Source organism: Cyphomyrmex costatus, unplaced genomic scaffold (genome assembly GCF_001594065.2).
Source record: "Cyphomyrmex costatus isolate MS0001 unplaced genomic scaffold, Ccosl1.0 scaffold55, whole genome shotgun sequence".
Classification (NCBI taxonomy): domain Eukaryota; kingdom Metazoa; phylum Arthropoda; class Insecta; order Hymenoptera; family Formicidae; genus Cyphomyrmex; species Cyphomyrmex costatus.
Genome location: NW_017279708.1, coordinates 254,893 through 270,904, shown reverse-complemented (window position 1 = coordinate 270,904; position 16,012 = coordinate 254,893). Strand labels below are relative to the sequence as shown.

General features: G+C 37.4%; 1 protein-coding gene across 1 annotated transcript in view; it reads right to left on the bottom strand.

The window, feature by feature from the left end:
• Positions 1–995: 995 nt before the first annotated feature.
• Positions 996–16,012, bottom strand: part of Pde9 (phosphodiesterase 9) — a 34,939-nt gene continuing 19,922 nt past the window's right edge. The window contains exons 5-8 of the mRNA XM_018546469.1: positions 3,961–4,198; positions 3,254–3,640; positions 2,913–3,164; positions 996–2,804 (exon numbers count right to left, since the gene is read on the bottom strand). Of these exons, the coding sequence (XP_018401971.1) occupies positions 996–2,804; positions 2,913–3,164; positions 3,254–3,640; positions 3,961–4,198 (2,686 nt within the window). The remainder of the gene's footprint in view (positions 2,805–2,912; positions 3,165–3,253; positions 3,641–3,960; positions 4,199–16,012) is intronic.

Genomic DNA, 16,012 nt, shown 5'->3' with positions numbered 1-16,012 from the left:
ATTACATATTCGTGAAACTTAATCGTACATCAATACGACAGAGCCACGTTTATACATCTACTTGTTTGTCTTCTTCCTCTTCTTTTCCGTTTAATTATCCACTTGTTCGTGTATATTATAGATTTATATATATTTTGTTTTACGCACGATGGATATGTATATATCCTTACGTCTTTGTATACATCTGCACTTTATCTATATTTATATATATATATATATATATTTATATACATATATATAATAACGAACAACATTAATGATTACTCGTTAGGCTACTCTTTAATTGGACAATAAATAAAATAGTTTATGTATATAGCGTACATTTCCTTGTATTCCACAGGCCGTAAGTGCCCTTCACAAATAAATGTATTCCGATTTTTGCGAGCGTCATGACGTAAAACACTCAAAGTCGATAACACGAAATAATATGGTCGGTCTGAGGATTCCTGCGCGAGAAGATTTTAATTCAATTGCGATAATCATGTATATTATATGTATCTTATATTTTCTCGATAAATGGCATGCTCGAGCAAATGCGTTCATTTAAATTGACCGTTTTGAATACATGGAGAAATATTTAATTCGTATATTACAAGTGCATCGTGCGCTGCGAATTGTAAATTACTCACAAGAATTTATGATACATTTTATTTCGCAAAATAGAATATAGTTGACATATTCGATTGAAAATTTAGTCACCGCAATTATTAATCTATTAACAACAATTAGTATCGCGACGAGAGAGAAGTACGCGAGATAATTCCTGTGCATTAGAAAATTTAAACGTTTTAAAAAATCTTTTAGAAATCATTTTATTCGTTTTTTTTTTTTTTTTACGAATATGAAGACGATATTCTTGAAAATTTCTTGGTCTAAATTAGCCTCTTTAGACATTGAACGCTTGAATCTTAGCTATTGCAGCAGAACAAGTTCTCAGGCCACCAACCGCGGAGACTGAGTTTCTTGTCCGAGGAATCCTCGACCACCAGGACGTATCACTTGATCTCCTCTCTGCTGGGCGACCTCGGTGGATGCGGTGACAACGGCGTTTCGTTTGGATGTCTTTTCGGTCGGAAGCTGGCTGTCAATGAGGATATCCAGCCGCTTTGCGATCCATGATCGTGCAAAGAATCGCTGTTGCTATTGCTCCGAGTGCTATCGATGCTCATACCAGATTTAAATCGCGAAAATAGTCCAGGTGACGATTTTTTTGTCGTCGCGGGCGAACAGAATGCGGAATGCTTCTTTCGTGATTTGGACACTTCTTTGCAGAGCATTGAGTCTAGACTGCCGGTGTGAGGACGCTCCTCCGCTTTTTTAGGATCCAGCACGCCTAATACAGCAGCCTCCGCTGCCTGTTTCGCCATTTTAGATATATCCTCCATACTAGCCGAACTTCTTCTGATTTCTATCTTGCCAAGATCTTCTTCGATATCGCAGCAGGTATCGTCTGGATTGACTATAATTTCAGGCTGTTGATTCTTCGAACGAACGTCTATCTCGTGAAACTCGATGTCCGGAGTTTGTCGAGTTTTCGTTTCCTTCAAGCTTTGCGACTTGCCCTCGGGATTTGACAAGTTTCTGCGGTGTTTGGAAAACGAACGGGAGCCGGAACTGGCTGCTGGCAAAGCCTCCAAAGAAGTGGACGACCTTTTCTCCTTAGCGAATACCGTTCGCCAGCTCTTATTCTTACTATCCGTGGACTTTCGAACTTTTGGCAAAGTCATCGCCCGTTTGTCCACCGGCGATAACTCCACGACGGTTGCAATGGCTGTCTTGTTGCCATCCTTTATTGAGGACTTAATCAAGTTACAGCGCTTGCAAATAAACAATGAGTTGTTGTACCTCGATGAGGTAGTCGTAGCTGAACCACTACTAATCGAGTTACTCTTATTGAGCATCTTCGAAGTATGCTTCGGTTTCGGACTAGGCGAATCCTTTGAATCAAAGCTCATGCTAAGACGATCCGTAAAGTTCCTCAGTCGCGAAAATAGAGACTTGTTATTCGGCCCAGTTTTGTCGTCGCAGCAACATCGCACACCGACCGACTCCCGACTGCTATGAGCATCCCTGCGGCTTGGTCTGTTTTCGTGATCGTTCTCTATGACATTGCTAATTTTCCTCACATTATTCTTCGGTTGCGAGCGGGCCTCCACTGCGACGACATTACCGTTTCCCTCAGGCGTCTTGCTTTCAATCTTGGCATCTAAAATAATCGTCTCCTTCTCCGTCTCCTCAAGGATCCGCGTTCCCTCGGCAGACCTCGCACTCACCGGAGAGCTCAAGTCACTACCGAGATTTTCGCCTCTACTGCGTCTCCTTTCATAATCGTGGTCACGGACAGCTTTGGCTAAATCGTGGTTGTGATAATCCAACGAAGACTTCTCCCGGCTGCCCTTCCGACTGCCAGGATAGCTCTTCCGACCGGAGGTCGGACCAGTCAATGTTCCCTCCGTAGAGATTTTGAACTTGAGCGTCTTTTCGCTGATCTCTACCTCCGTGGCAGTCTCCGGATCAGAGCTCTCGATATTTTCCGCTTCCTCCATCGTCAAGTTTTCTGTGATATCATCGTCGGTGGAACGAGAACGCGAATGAATTGTCGTGGCGGACCTTTTTGAGCGCATGCTATGCGACGATGTAGACTTAACAACGGTGGAAGAACTACCGGTAGCGATTGGCGTGTTAGACGGAGCCGACTCCCCGATATCCACGACGCTTCTCCGATGATGACGCTCATCTTTGGCTGCTTCGTTCAGTCTGCGATAATACTCCAGAGCTTCCCTGACCGGTTGAACTATGAGATCCTGAAAAACACAATTTCATATGGATTTAGTTATATATAACTAACTATATATACTGCTAATTACTTCCAGACACAAATAGATAAGTTTATGTATGAAAAGATGAAATACCTGCAACTCGGGTAGTAGTTCACCGAGAGCTTCGAAGAGAGGAAGGAGAACTAGGCCGATGAAGCTAACTTGGGAGGACGGCTTGGTCACTTTATCGCGATCCATGAAGGGCGTGACCGGAAGGCCCTCGAGTTTCTCCGCGTCGCTCTGCTTGAAGAACTCTTGAAGCAATCTGTCTAGCCACGGTTCCGCGACTTCCATCGGTCGTGCCTCGTTGCTTATATCAGCCACCTTGATCAAGATCATGGACAACTGCAAAGCGTAAATAAGAAATTAAGTAGATCCGATTAAATACTTCATTAAATTGACTTCATTAAATACTTCAGTCGTCGGTAAATTACCAGATTTATGTGCGCCTTGCTGGTATAATCGAATTCAGGAGTAATGTCGATGAACTGGGCGAGAATCTCATTGTGCCGGGCCATATCAGTCGCCAGAATGCATCTTATGATGCCTTCGCGAACTATTCTGTACGTAGAGTTGTCCAATGACGCGAGAATGTTGCACTCGGGCGCCTCTAAGACTCGGAATGCCACAGAGCAATGATGATTCTCCAGGGGCGAGATATCGTTGTAACGTAACGCCAGCTCGGTCCGCGCGTTTATTTGATAGATATTATTGTAGCCAGGATGATCAAGATCATGGCAGATACAGGAAACAATAAGTATGAGGACCTCGAGATCGCCAATTTTCGACGGAAGGTCCACTGCCCAGGCTATCGCGTACATCTAGATACAATCGATTAGCACTGAGCGGATAACTCAATTCGATCTGTAGCTATAGAGCGTACAGTTATGCATGTATTTTAATTCCTTGAAAAATAATTCGATTATATTATACTGTACAATAATGCAGTTAACGCCAATTAATAGATGTAATCAAACAATTAGTGTTTGTCGTAATTACTGTGCAATATTGTTCATCACGCTTATTATTATATATCTTCTCGCACATCAACATGTAATTATAATCACGCTACCACATAACCGTTAATTCTTCGCGGGAAATTGTGCGAATTAGAGCAGTACAAAGACTAAGAAATACTCACCATTTGCGCCACGCAGAAGCAATGCCTGAAATTGTGAAATGGCACCTCGTTGTAATTATTGTAGACTTCGTAGAGGAAGTTCCTCAGAATCGGTAAGGGAATGCTGAATTTTTGAGGTAGGTCGAGCTCAATGAACATCGTCTGCAGCATCAGCAACAGCTCCTCGTCTTCCCACTGTCGTGCATCGAAGGCAGGCGAGCGTAACCACTCGCGAACGTTCGACGAAACCGTCACGTCACTGAAAATTATACAGAAAATTATAATATATTTACCATTTTCTACCAAGACACGATGGCATTTTCATATTCGTGACATGTGTTGATAACTTTACCAACTAATAATTAATTTAGATATGTTTAATTAAGTTATTCCTCATTTCAATAGGATAATAATAACCTTAAGAAATAATAAAAAATTTTAAGAAAACAGAAAGTTATTAATTAACCACTACGATTGATGATTAAATTAACACCTATCGTTTTCTTCATCACAGGATCATAGTTGTTTATTTCGTCATTACAAATTATTACCTCGTTAGATAATCTTTTGTTCTATTTTATTTTATTCGAAAAAACGCCCTGAAATATATCAATTTGAGGGAATATCAGACAAAATTGTTATATGAACATACAGAACTATGTTAAAATTGATTTATCGAGAGGGCAAGTACCAGAGCGTCAATTGCCATACGAAACTTCGCACCCGCGTCAGCAATCGGTCACCCAGGCACGCAGGATTAATCGGATTAATTGGTAGAGTACTTTGGCCAACAGCTCTTCGCTACTTTGACAGATAATGGGTTATCTGCTCGTGCTGCTAAATCAACACGGGCTTAACATACGTCGAGACAAACGGAATTGTATCGGACGCGGCATCGATTCGCCAACATCACGTAGAGTATTGTCACTTATATCACCTCTCCCCAGAATAGCTACGTGCCTAAGAGATGCAATGTCCAGCATAACATAATTTATGATAATACAATCGATTCGTTGTAAATTCATTAAATCCTCTGGAATCAATCGAACCACATGTGGTGTTGCGTCACAACGATGAAATGGTGTAATATAATTACATCGTATATACGTGTCTTTGAATATAAAATAATATTTGCATAATTACACATTGTATCTCTCGCTAAATGAATAATGTTTAGTTGCAACATCTATTTAAAAAAAAATGAAGTTAAACGGACAGCACATCGAAAATTGATTATAATCACATCTCTTTGTTCTAAATTACTCTTTATTATAATAAGTTAATTTTTTATTCCAATTGCATTCATCGTAATAAATAAATTGTAGAAGCTTTTGTAGTTTTTTATATCTTTCCTAATCATCTCCCATTTTCTTTATTTATTCGGATTTTTTGCAATCTTCCTATATCTTACAGAAACGCGTTTAACTCGCCATACACATGAAACCGCGCAATTAGCAAAATAATGATTGCATAACACGTAACATCGTAATTAGTGCTGGAATATTTTCTGTTACTATATTCATCTTTGAATGATAGAAAGCTAAAGGACAGTAGCTAAAAAATAATTCTTATTTCAATGAAATAGGTAACGAAAGTTAACAAAAAAATCATTACTTTGAAATGAAGTCTTTGACAATAAGTGTGAATGGCGTAAGCTGAAGATGCTCCAGAAGCGTCTTACGTTCTTCCAGTCGCAAAAGACAACTGGAGCCGCGGAAAACGGTCTTGCGCGAAGACCTTTGCAGCATATAGGTACAGACGCTTATTTGCTAACGACCGCTAATTGGCAATCCGTATTTAGCTAGGACGTCGAATCATGGTACGCGTGATAATGCACGCTTTGTGACGCGCTCGCTATTATACACGCCCCAAACCGTGACGGGCCTTATTACCTAGATAACAGTAACTTAATAGCATTTCGCGGTAACGCGACAGAGGCCAACTAACCACTGTCGGAGGGTCCGTCACGGTGAACGGAAGCGAACGGAATCCGCGAGTGAATGGAGGTGCTATGTGTGCATAGCATCTTCGGTATTTTCTCAAGTAGGCAGCTTTTATTTTACGCTCTTCAATGCGTTGATATTCTCACGTTTCTTCCTCGATACAACATACAGTTTTAATTTATTGTTACTGCAAAATTATGGTTTAAATCTTTTACTGTAGTATTTATCGAGTACATGTTATTATTGCATTGACTGTACGAGAATCCTTTGTCGCATAACTTTTTTATAATCATTATCGATAAAATAAATGTAGTGTATTATTTGGTGTGGATTTTGCTTTTCCAAAATACATATTAAAAGTAAATTTATAATTCAATAAAATGTAATTTTTTGATATAAAAAAGACTGTAGAGTAAATCGACAATTGCGACATGTTTAAGCAGGGAAATGATTTCTTAACGAAACATGTGGAACAGATTTTTCCATACATTTTCAAAGAGGATAGTCTCGACGATCGGGGTCACTATTCGCGTAACTTTTTTTCTGAATATCTCATCAGAATAGAAACTTGTGATATAGAAGGGTTGAACGGGAACAAGCCGGAAGAGAGGAAACGATTATGGCACACAGCGTTTACAGCTTTGCCTCGATGAGGAAGCTTAGCCCGGAAGCGCTCCAACTTCTCCCCGCTGCAGCCATAATCGTTTGCGAAGAATCGCTAGTAAATTGCGGTAAACGGTAGCCCGGTTTAATGCACCGTACCAAATCGCCGCGAGTATAACGCTTCAAAGGAACAGAAACGCATCTTGCCGCGAATACCACCTAAATGGCACGATTTGCATGTCGATGCGACGTGTGCGTGACTACCACCGGAGACAGAAGCAATTGGAGAAAATATTTCTCAACACATATTATTCACTTTATCACTAATCTTTTTCACATATCTAAATATCCCCGATAGTTTTCTAAAGAAAAAAAGCATAAATTAAATATTATATAATCATGCGAATCAATATTTACTGATTAAATTGAATCATTCTTAATAATACAATTAATGTGTGGCAATCATGGCGCAGAGAGAGTTATGTATCCGTTCTCTGTGCTAAAGACTCGGTAAATATATATTCGGCTAAAAGCATCGAATTTTTATTCAACTACAGAAAGTAACCTCTGTGAAGTTGGCACCTCATTTTTAAAAAAATGAAATTTTCGACAGAGTTCTGAATGCACCCCAAAGAGTTCTGAAGTTCCTACCTAAAATAAAAAATAGTTCTGGCGAATTAACACTAAAAATCCAGAATTTAAAATTTGAGGTGCTGACTTCACAAAACGCACAACGAAAAATTGCGATATCTTCTAAACCATTAGTCATAGTGCTTTAAATGCTAATAACTTTTAGTAGAACTCTTGGGGTACTATCCAGAACTGTCAACAGAACTGCCGTAATGTTAAAAAAAAAAATTTTTTTATTTTTAAATACAAAAAATTGCGATATCTCTAAAACCGTTAGTCCTAGCGCGTTGAGTATTAAGAACTTTCGTCAGAACTCGTGGGGTGCTACCCAGAACTGTCGACAGAATTCCCGTAACTGTAAACAATTTTTTTTTAGATTTGTCGTACGAGAAAAATTTTTTAGAGTTACGTGAAATAAAAAAACTATTTTTTATTTTAGGCAGGAACTTCAGAACTCTTCGGGGTGCATTCAGAACTCTGTCGAAAATTTCATTTTTTTTTAAATAAGGTGCCAACTTCACAGAGGTCAGAAAGTAGCTGCGTCATAAGAGATTTCCTTAACTGTTCGGAATCGAACAAAGTTAAAATGTGTAAGTTCCATATATCTGCTTATAAAAAGAATTTTCCATTTATTTTTACAATGACCTTTCCGGCTGCACTAAGACTTCTGGAATATTTTGTATATGTATATATGCGAGAATTTTGCTCAATACGTTAATAATTTATATGACAGTATTTCTTAAAGTTGTAAAATAAAATTTATTACAATGTAAAAATAGGACGATATTTATGCAATTCTAAACGCAATCGTGCTACTCGAGGTACTCGGAGAATTAACACGCGACCAAGCTCTCTTGCTTCGAATGCATCTGCATAAGAGTACACTTCGAGGCGAAATAGGATTGGGTATCTTAAGCCGCCAAAATAACTTCGTGGCTTCGCGAGAGAGAATCTCGGGAAAACTTTGGGAAATCCTTCGGAAGTCTACGGTCCCTGCTCATAACCCATTTGTTGATTTTTCTCCGAGAACTTTCTCCTCTCGACCGATGATAAATTACGGAAGTTTAATTAGTGGTAAAGTTTAACGCGCCCGCGTCAACCGTAATCATGTTGTTATACTTTGTGCGACGTGAAATATTCCTGGAAGTTCCTGGATGAAAATTTATAACGCGCGCGCGGTACCATTTGCACGACGCGAAATCATAATGGCATTTAAAGGTTTACTGCATTACCCGCTATACGCCCGATTCGCGCTCGTTGCCCATTATTACATTCATTTTGATATTGATTCTCCCAAACATCCTAGTCAGTCGATAATCAGATTACATGCCACGTATGCAAATGTATCTCGCAGCCGTGTAACAGCTCTTCGAGCGAGATGTTTTAAAGCCCTCCGAGTCAAATGAGCCGCAAGTTTATCGCTTCACTTGCGTCACGCTACGCCCTATGAATATAAAGGAGGAAATTACGTTGCAAATACGACAAAAGACATATATATGCAATGCATATGTAGAAGATACTCCGGCGCGTAATTGTTTTGCCTGATATTTTTTTAATTTCTCACGTCGTATATTAACTCGCGCATTCAATCACGCTGATTTAGTAGTCGTGCGCAAAACAAGCTCAGAAATTACTCTATTCCAATATCGGAAGATAGAAAATTTTCTCGCAATTGTAGAGCAAGTGTAAATGAAAAATTATACATAAATTCATGATACACACTGTGTCACATACACACACACACACACACACACACCTTCCTGAAAGACGTGGCGAGAATTGACTCTAAGACAATCAAGCCTTGAAGCTGTCGATACAGGAACGAACAGATAAAGACTTCACACGAAGTCTATTATAGAGGATTGATATTGTTGAATATCGATCTTCTTAAATATCATATTTTTCCGCTCTTTACGTGGAAGATAACTACAGTGGAGATGCGCTGAAAGTATTAAAAAGGCCTCATGATTTTCTCGACCGAGCTGCGTGTGTCACGCGTCTAAACGTACGACGTGCTTCATAAAGTGCCATCCACGTAAAGCCCTCGAGGGTGGAAGGTTAAAGTTCTTCAAGGTCTCTCTTTATAGCGCCGGTTTGCCCCGGTTTGCCCCGTATTAATGTACGTGAAATCACACGCGCGTATTAAGGCGCTTCAAAAACACACACACACAGTCTTCCTGCTGTGTTACGTCAAACAACATAATAGATACTGTAAAAAAAATTCCGGACCAATCCGGATTTTACGCAAATGGACAATTGATTTCAATGGAGCGATCGAACGTCTTTAGAGAACGTTTTTTTTTTCCTGAAAGATATTACGTCAGCATGTTATCAACAAAAAATTATTCTGTCACTAATATATGCAGAAATATAATATCTGAAAAAACATACAAATTTATCTCAGCTAAATGTTGTGACAGTGCATTCAAGATATACATAGCCATTTTATTCTTATACAGTTTTTTCTTTTATATCACTCTTTTTCTTTTTTATTTTTACACAGAAAAAAATAAATATGTAAGTAAAATGATTAAAAAATGATAATGAAATAATAAAAAGTTTCTAAAAGTAACAATAGTAAGAATAAATAACTTATAAATTATTAATTAATTATTAATTAATTTTTTTACGCTCAAATCGGCTATCTAGAATGAATTTTTAAACTGAAAAACGTGAAAAGACAATATTTCCTTTCATATATTGTTTTCTTGAAAATAACTCGAGAGCAAGTTAACATTTCAATGAAGTACAATTACCGTCGCAATATCTTGCGATCGAATTTGCTGATGAGATATCGGCTCCGCCAAGTTCATAGAATGACGCTTCTCATTTCAATGCGATATCGCTATATCGATTCGCAATCTGGCACGATCTGGCGACGGTGTGGAAAGTTGAGTAGAGACCCTACGCGAGACGATAGTTACTCGCCACGCGAGCACGTTCGCGTTTAATTGCGTTTGCAAACGCACCCTCGGGCAAGTCAGCTCGACGAGACATTTTGATGGACGGACGAGCGACGTAAAGGACATTTCTCACATGTACGACGTTACTTCTGCCTTGCATGTGCGAGAAAGAAACCTTGACGTCAGGGCGGTAAAGGTCGAAGTGTCATCTTTGATCTTCGCTTTACTGGCGGGCCTATTTTCTCTCCGGCTTCACTTGATGATTCGAAAACAAAATTTTCATTACGGACCGTCCATGCTGCATCTCGTATTCAGACACGTATTCGCAAAAAATACAGGTACAATAAATTACCCAATATTTCCATCTGCAGGCGTAATTTGTGCGGCGCAATTTGTTAATTAGCCACTCTTCCAGTTTCGCTAATACGATCCGTTAATAGAACACGTATAGTAATTTTGCATTAATGTTAGTGCAACAATTGTTGTTATAATACCACGAGTGGAATACAATAGCTTGATTACTCATGTAATATGGCCGGGATATCTGCAATTTAATGCTTCGCAGTAGTGAGCTTCATTTAGAGAATAAATTTCAAGATATTTAACGAAGAACAATTCGACTATTAAGCAACTAAGCTTATCAAATTTCTGCCATAATAATATCGGTCAGAATTAATTGCAAACTGGAAAATCGCCTCCATATTCATAAAAAGTTGAGAGAAATATATGAATAAGCATATTGAGGAAAAAAATGGTTGCAATTATCATAATACATATAATTATAATTTACCGTCATTTTTGTGCCAGTTATATATTATGTTGGTAGAACTACAAATACAATATGTATATAATTATTATTACTAACACTGCAGCAGTAATAACTATAAAAATGAAGCTCTCAACCATAATTATTTTATTATGCAATTGCAGGCACGAATACCAAGCTCTTTTCTCTCAATGTATTGGCGGACAGTCGGTGAAATTTCTAGCAACATGGAATAAATCGATGCTTCTGCAATGCATGCAACGTGGAATAAACAATTTAGGAACGATGTATCCCGTATATTATATATCAAGACTTGCAAACACGCGATCGTGTTGCAATCAAATGAAATCGGTAATTAATTGTCTACTCGCTAGTAGGCTTAGCTCCATCCAACGGATTGACGTTCGTTTAATTAAACGCCGTGGATTGTCTTCGCCCGCAGATAGGCATTTAAGTCCGCGAAGCAAAGTTTCTGCATCGCCGCTGTGTCGAGACATAAAATGGTGTTTGTGAAATACCGCAAACATTCATATATTCACCAACTCCGGGATTACCCGATGTATCTGGGATCGAAATCAATAATCTCACCGCACGCATCACGCGATAAACGTGATGTATCTCTGATCTCAACAAATATTTGATTGTAAATCGCAATAAATGAAAAATATCGTATGAAATTTGAAGATAAACGGTAAAATGAGAGACGCGCGATACAAAGTAAATTGTATCTGAACTAACAGTCAGGAGAGATGCGAATAAGCAGATAAAAATATTCATCTGACTGTATTGTCGGATGAAAATTTCTCGACCCGAATCCTCATCGTCCCAAATTCAACGTGTTATTTCTGCTGCGCTACGAATCTGCAGGTAAGCTACTGCAATTGAGCGCAAAAACGAATTAAACAAGATTTCATTTTCCATCACTCGAAAACTTGGAAAACTTATTCAAGTTCTACATTCATGTTACAAATTCTAATAGATATATATATTTTATAACAAATAAAATAAAGGTAATTCATTATCTTATATACAATCTCAAAAATGATAAAAAAAAAGAAAAATTTAACGATTAACTTCAACAGAATTAAAAGCAAATTAATTCAAAATAAGTTTCGACAAATTATAAATAAGTATTTCAAAATAAATGAGCACCTACATTAACAATAAGCTTTCCATAATCACTTATCGTTCATCGCTATCTTGAACATTTCATAGTAATGGCAATCTGCGAGTCTCCCCGTCGTATTTTATTCGCTTCGTGTTATTCGTCTTCACAGACAAGCGCAAGAAATCGAGCTGCCGCGCACAAGCGCGATACGTTTTGATATTCGATACGCGACGGCGGCGGCGGAATCGCACATTTCGCCGGGCGTGGAATAAGTCGACCCGCACAAACCAGACGAAGAGGATGCAAAAGGCGTGGTTGTGGATGCAAGACGCACGTACGACTTATAGGTAACAGCCGCATTCCGAGGCATCCCGACACGGCCGCGCGGGTACGCCGCGTATGTTCCCTATTTTAAGCACCCGAGGCTCGCCCTGCACCTCGTCACGCTTTACCACAATCCCACCTATATAGAATTCGCTGAAATTATGCCAGGAAACTTCCTACTTGTGTAATGCGAACTATAACGCATCACCGCCTTTCGTTTTCTTTGTTTTTGTTTATCAGACGCGCGAAGACGGCGCTGTTCTCGTGGAATTTTTAGCTTCGTAGTGTTATGACGGACACGACGCGACGGACAGACTCAATAAACTAGAGTATTTTCGAAATTCAGAATATGACGAAAATGTAACCGGAGAGACTGCACGATACGCGATGCCCAGGGAAATGAGGTTTTGTTATAGAGAAGAAAAAAAAAAAAAATCGAGAAAAGTCATTAACTCTCATTTTACCCTAAGAATACGTGGAAATAAGTACATCAATAAAGGCGAAATAAAAAGTCCAACCAACATAATACGTCAACTCGTAACCAGGTTTTTATCACGACGCAAAATGAATTGTCGTCATTGTAAATGTAATCCGCTTCTTGTCTCTTTCACAAACGCGGAATCTCGAACGTGGAAAACTTAACAGAAAATGTCAAACACATTTAACAGAAAACGTTTCCAACATTTCCTAAATATAAATTAATATAAAAATAAATATTAGATTGTAACAAAATTCGTAGTACCTACTACGAATTTCAAAATTCAACTTCAACTTTGTTAAAAATATGAAAGAAATTTAAATTTAAAAATAGAATTTTTAAGTCTAAAAATTGGAATTCTCTGAATAAAATATTTACATATTTTAAAAATATTTCTATAATTTAAATTATATAATTTGAAGAGGTAGAGAGAAAGAAGTGTTCAGGCATTTTTATAGAAAAATATATTAAAATTTATATAATTTACATAACTAAGTAGTTAGTTTTTGTTAAGTAATGTATAACTATCAAATGTTGTATAATTATAAGTGGAAATATCCAGCAAAGCTAAATAGAAGAATTCAGAGAAAAAGAAGCAGAATGAAATAAACTGTAATTAAATTAATAACAGATGCGCGCGCGCAGTATTCTCGGGAAATGCATTCGAACACAAGTAACTCGTAATTGGAGATGTAAAATACGCGTTCGTCGATTATTTGCGAATCTATAAGCCATAAACGATTCAATTGTTTCTACTACGATTCTCGCGAAATTAAAATATTGGAATTCTCCCCGAGATTCATTAACGCTTTATAAATTATATGAATTTTATTACGTATTTGTTAAAAAGCAACTCAAATGCACATTTATGCATCCGTGACTCTTACTTCGCTAAATCCACGTCCAATATCGAAAAGTCGCATGCAACATTGTATACGATTCAATTTTAAGGTAATACATTTCATTTTACGGTTATCCGAGCTAGAGGAAATGCGATAACACGGCTCGTATTCCGCGTCGTTACTTACGCACATATTTTATTCCCATCTTACATTTGCGCTGAATTGTGCCCTTTTTGTTAGTTAAATAAAACCAGACGGACGTAATGTTACTACCATTGCCAATGTCAACACATAACTTGCGTTAAATCAAGTCCGACAGATTCGATATAATCAATAAAACGGTTTTAATAATAGAATCAATTCGACGTAGAGAGAGAGAGAGAGAGAGAGAGAGAGAGAGAGAGATGTCTGGTCAACGACGAGTTTTACCACTGTGTAAACTAGATTATTTTATACCTGTCATTGTCCATCGTATAATAACTATTCACGTTCGAAACACTTTGAAGCTACTCTGTGCTTCAAAGCTGTATCAGTACAATTTAACGTTGGGGTATAAGTTAACACTTAATATGCATTTTAAAAATATTACTTCTACAGCAATAAATTTCAAATATTTTTGTGGAATGAAGAAATGATTCACATCTCTTACAGATGATTTGATGTTCAAAGAATTATTGTTTTAACAATGTTCCTTTATAAAATGTACAGTACAAATATAGAAAAATTACAATAGTGTGTTAATATTTCACAATTTAAAATTACACACAACAATACATTTTGCGTTAACATTTGCGTTTTTTTCTAGAACAATTAACGTAATATTATTACAAACAACAAAATAATAAAGGTAAACATATTTTTTAAATACATTTATTATAAAGCTTTTTGTTATCGTTTTTTCCATTTTCCCATGTTCATTTTTATCAAAATAAAATTATTGTTTTTATTCCGATTCCACAATTTGTTAGAGGTAAATATCTGTCGCTTGTATTGCAAATGCATCTTAACGAATCGTCTGTTTTAGACGGACAGCACAAACTCGATACGTCAGTCTTATCTGGAATTTATTAGTCGCCAAACTGTCAGCAGTAATGCTGCAAGAGAGTACAGATTTCGCCCATCTCCGGAGTTTCATCAGTCCGCACTTGTATCAGCATAGATCAATCAACTTTTACGATCCATCCGTCTTTCGATTCTTGTTTGCGATGCGCACGCCCTCGATTATGCCGATTTCGCAATAGAGCGTCTGCGTAATATATCCTATCCTACGCGCAAGGAAATATCGTCAAATTACGCGCAAGAAAATCTCGAATACGGAAATTCGAATCGCGCCACTTTAAGCTAGCGAAATTAAAAAAGCTTTTACGCATACCTTTTTCGCAATAAAAAATTCACGCATTAAAATATCTCGCCATCATCGTGATGATTAATATCACAATCTATATTTTATTAAACGTATTTCACATTGTATACCGCTCTTATTTAAGATATTACAGCGCGTAAGTCTAAATCCGTTTTTAATTAAAAAATTTTTAATTAAAAAAAGGCATATAATATTAAATAAGGAAAACGTAAACTGGGAGAACAGAGATAGGCATTCAGGAACGCGCCGCATGACTGTTTTGCGTGATGAGACTTTACGATGCGTCGAGAGATTGATTGTTTATCTTCACCGTCGCGTCGCTTCAAAGGGAAACGGATCAATACTTTATTCCCGGCGATCTTGCTAATATTTCAGCAAATCGATTAATTTTACTCCGACGAATTGTTTATTCCTAATTTCCCGATAATTGTCCCTCGTAAATTCTCTATACTTTCTACATCGCTTCATAATTAATTTCCGCACCACATCCTTTGATCTCCGACGTTCAACGTGGTAAATTAAGCCATCAATGGATGCTTTATTGACTAGGAACTTCAATAGAGGATATTTCAATAGCAATTGCAATATGGCTTTATCATTATTATGGCTTGTTTATCTCCCTATCTCTCATTCATTTTATAATAAATAAATCGATTGCTCCAAATAAATATTAACACATTATATACATATGTATTACCTAGCAATGCTCTAATGAGAAATTAATAATTAATTATCAATTATTAATTTAATTATCACAATTCCTCTTTTGAAATTTGTTGGCTAACCAAAAAACTAAATAACGAATAATTCATATTAATCATTAAATATTACATCAACTTGATTTTCTCATTGGGGAACGTTAAAATTTGTTTATTTTTACGATATCAATATAGAACGTTCTATGATTTTTCTATATGATATTAAGAAAAGATCTATTATAAATCGGCTAGAGAAGCTCATGAGTGAAATGACAGGCACGAATGGTGAAATACCTTGCGTACAACAGCGAATCTCCAGCGTATGTGTATTTGTTAAATAACATTCCCCCTGGCTAATCAATCTTCTAGGTAGGATCGTGTTTTTAGCTGCATGGCATGCACGATAGACGATCGA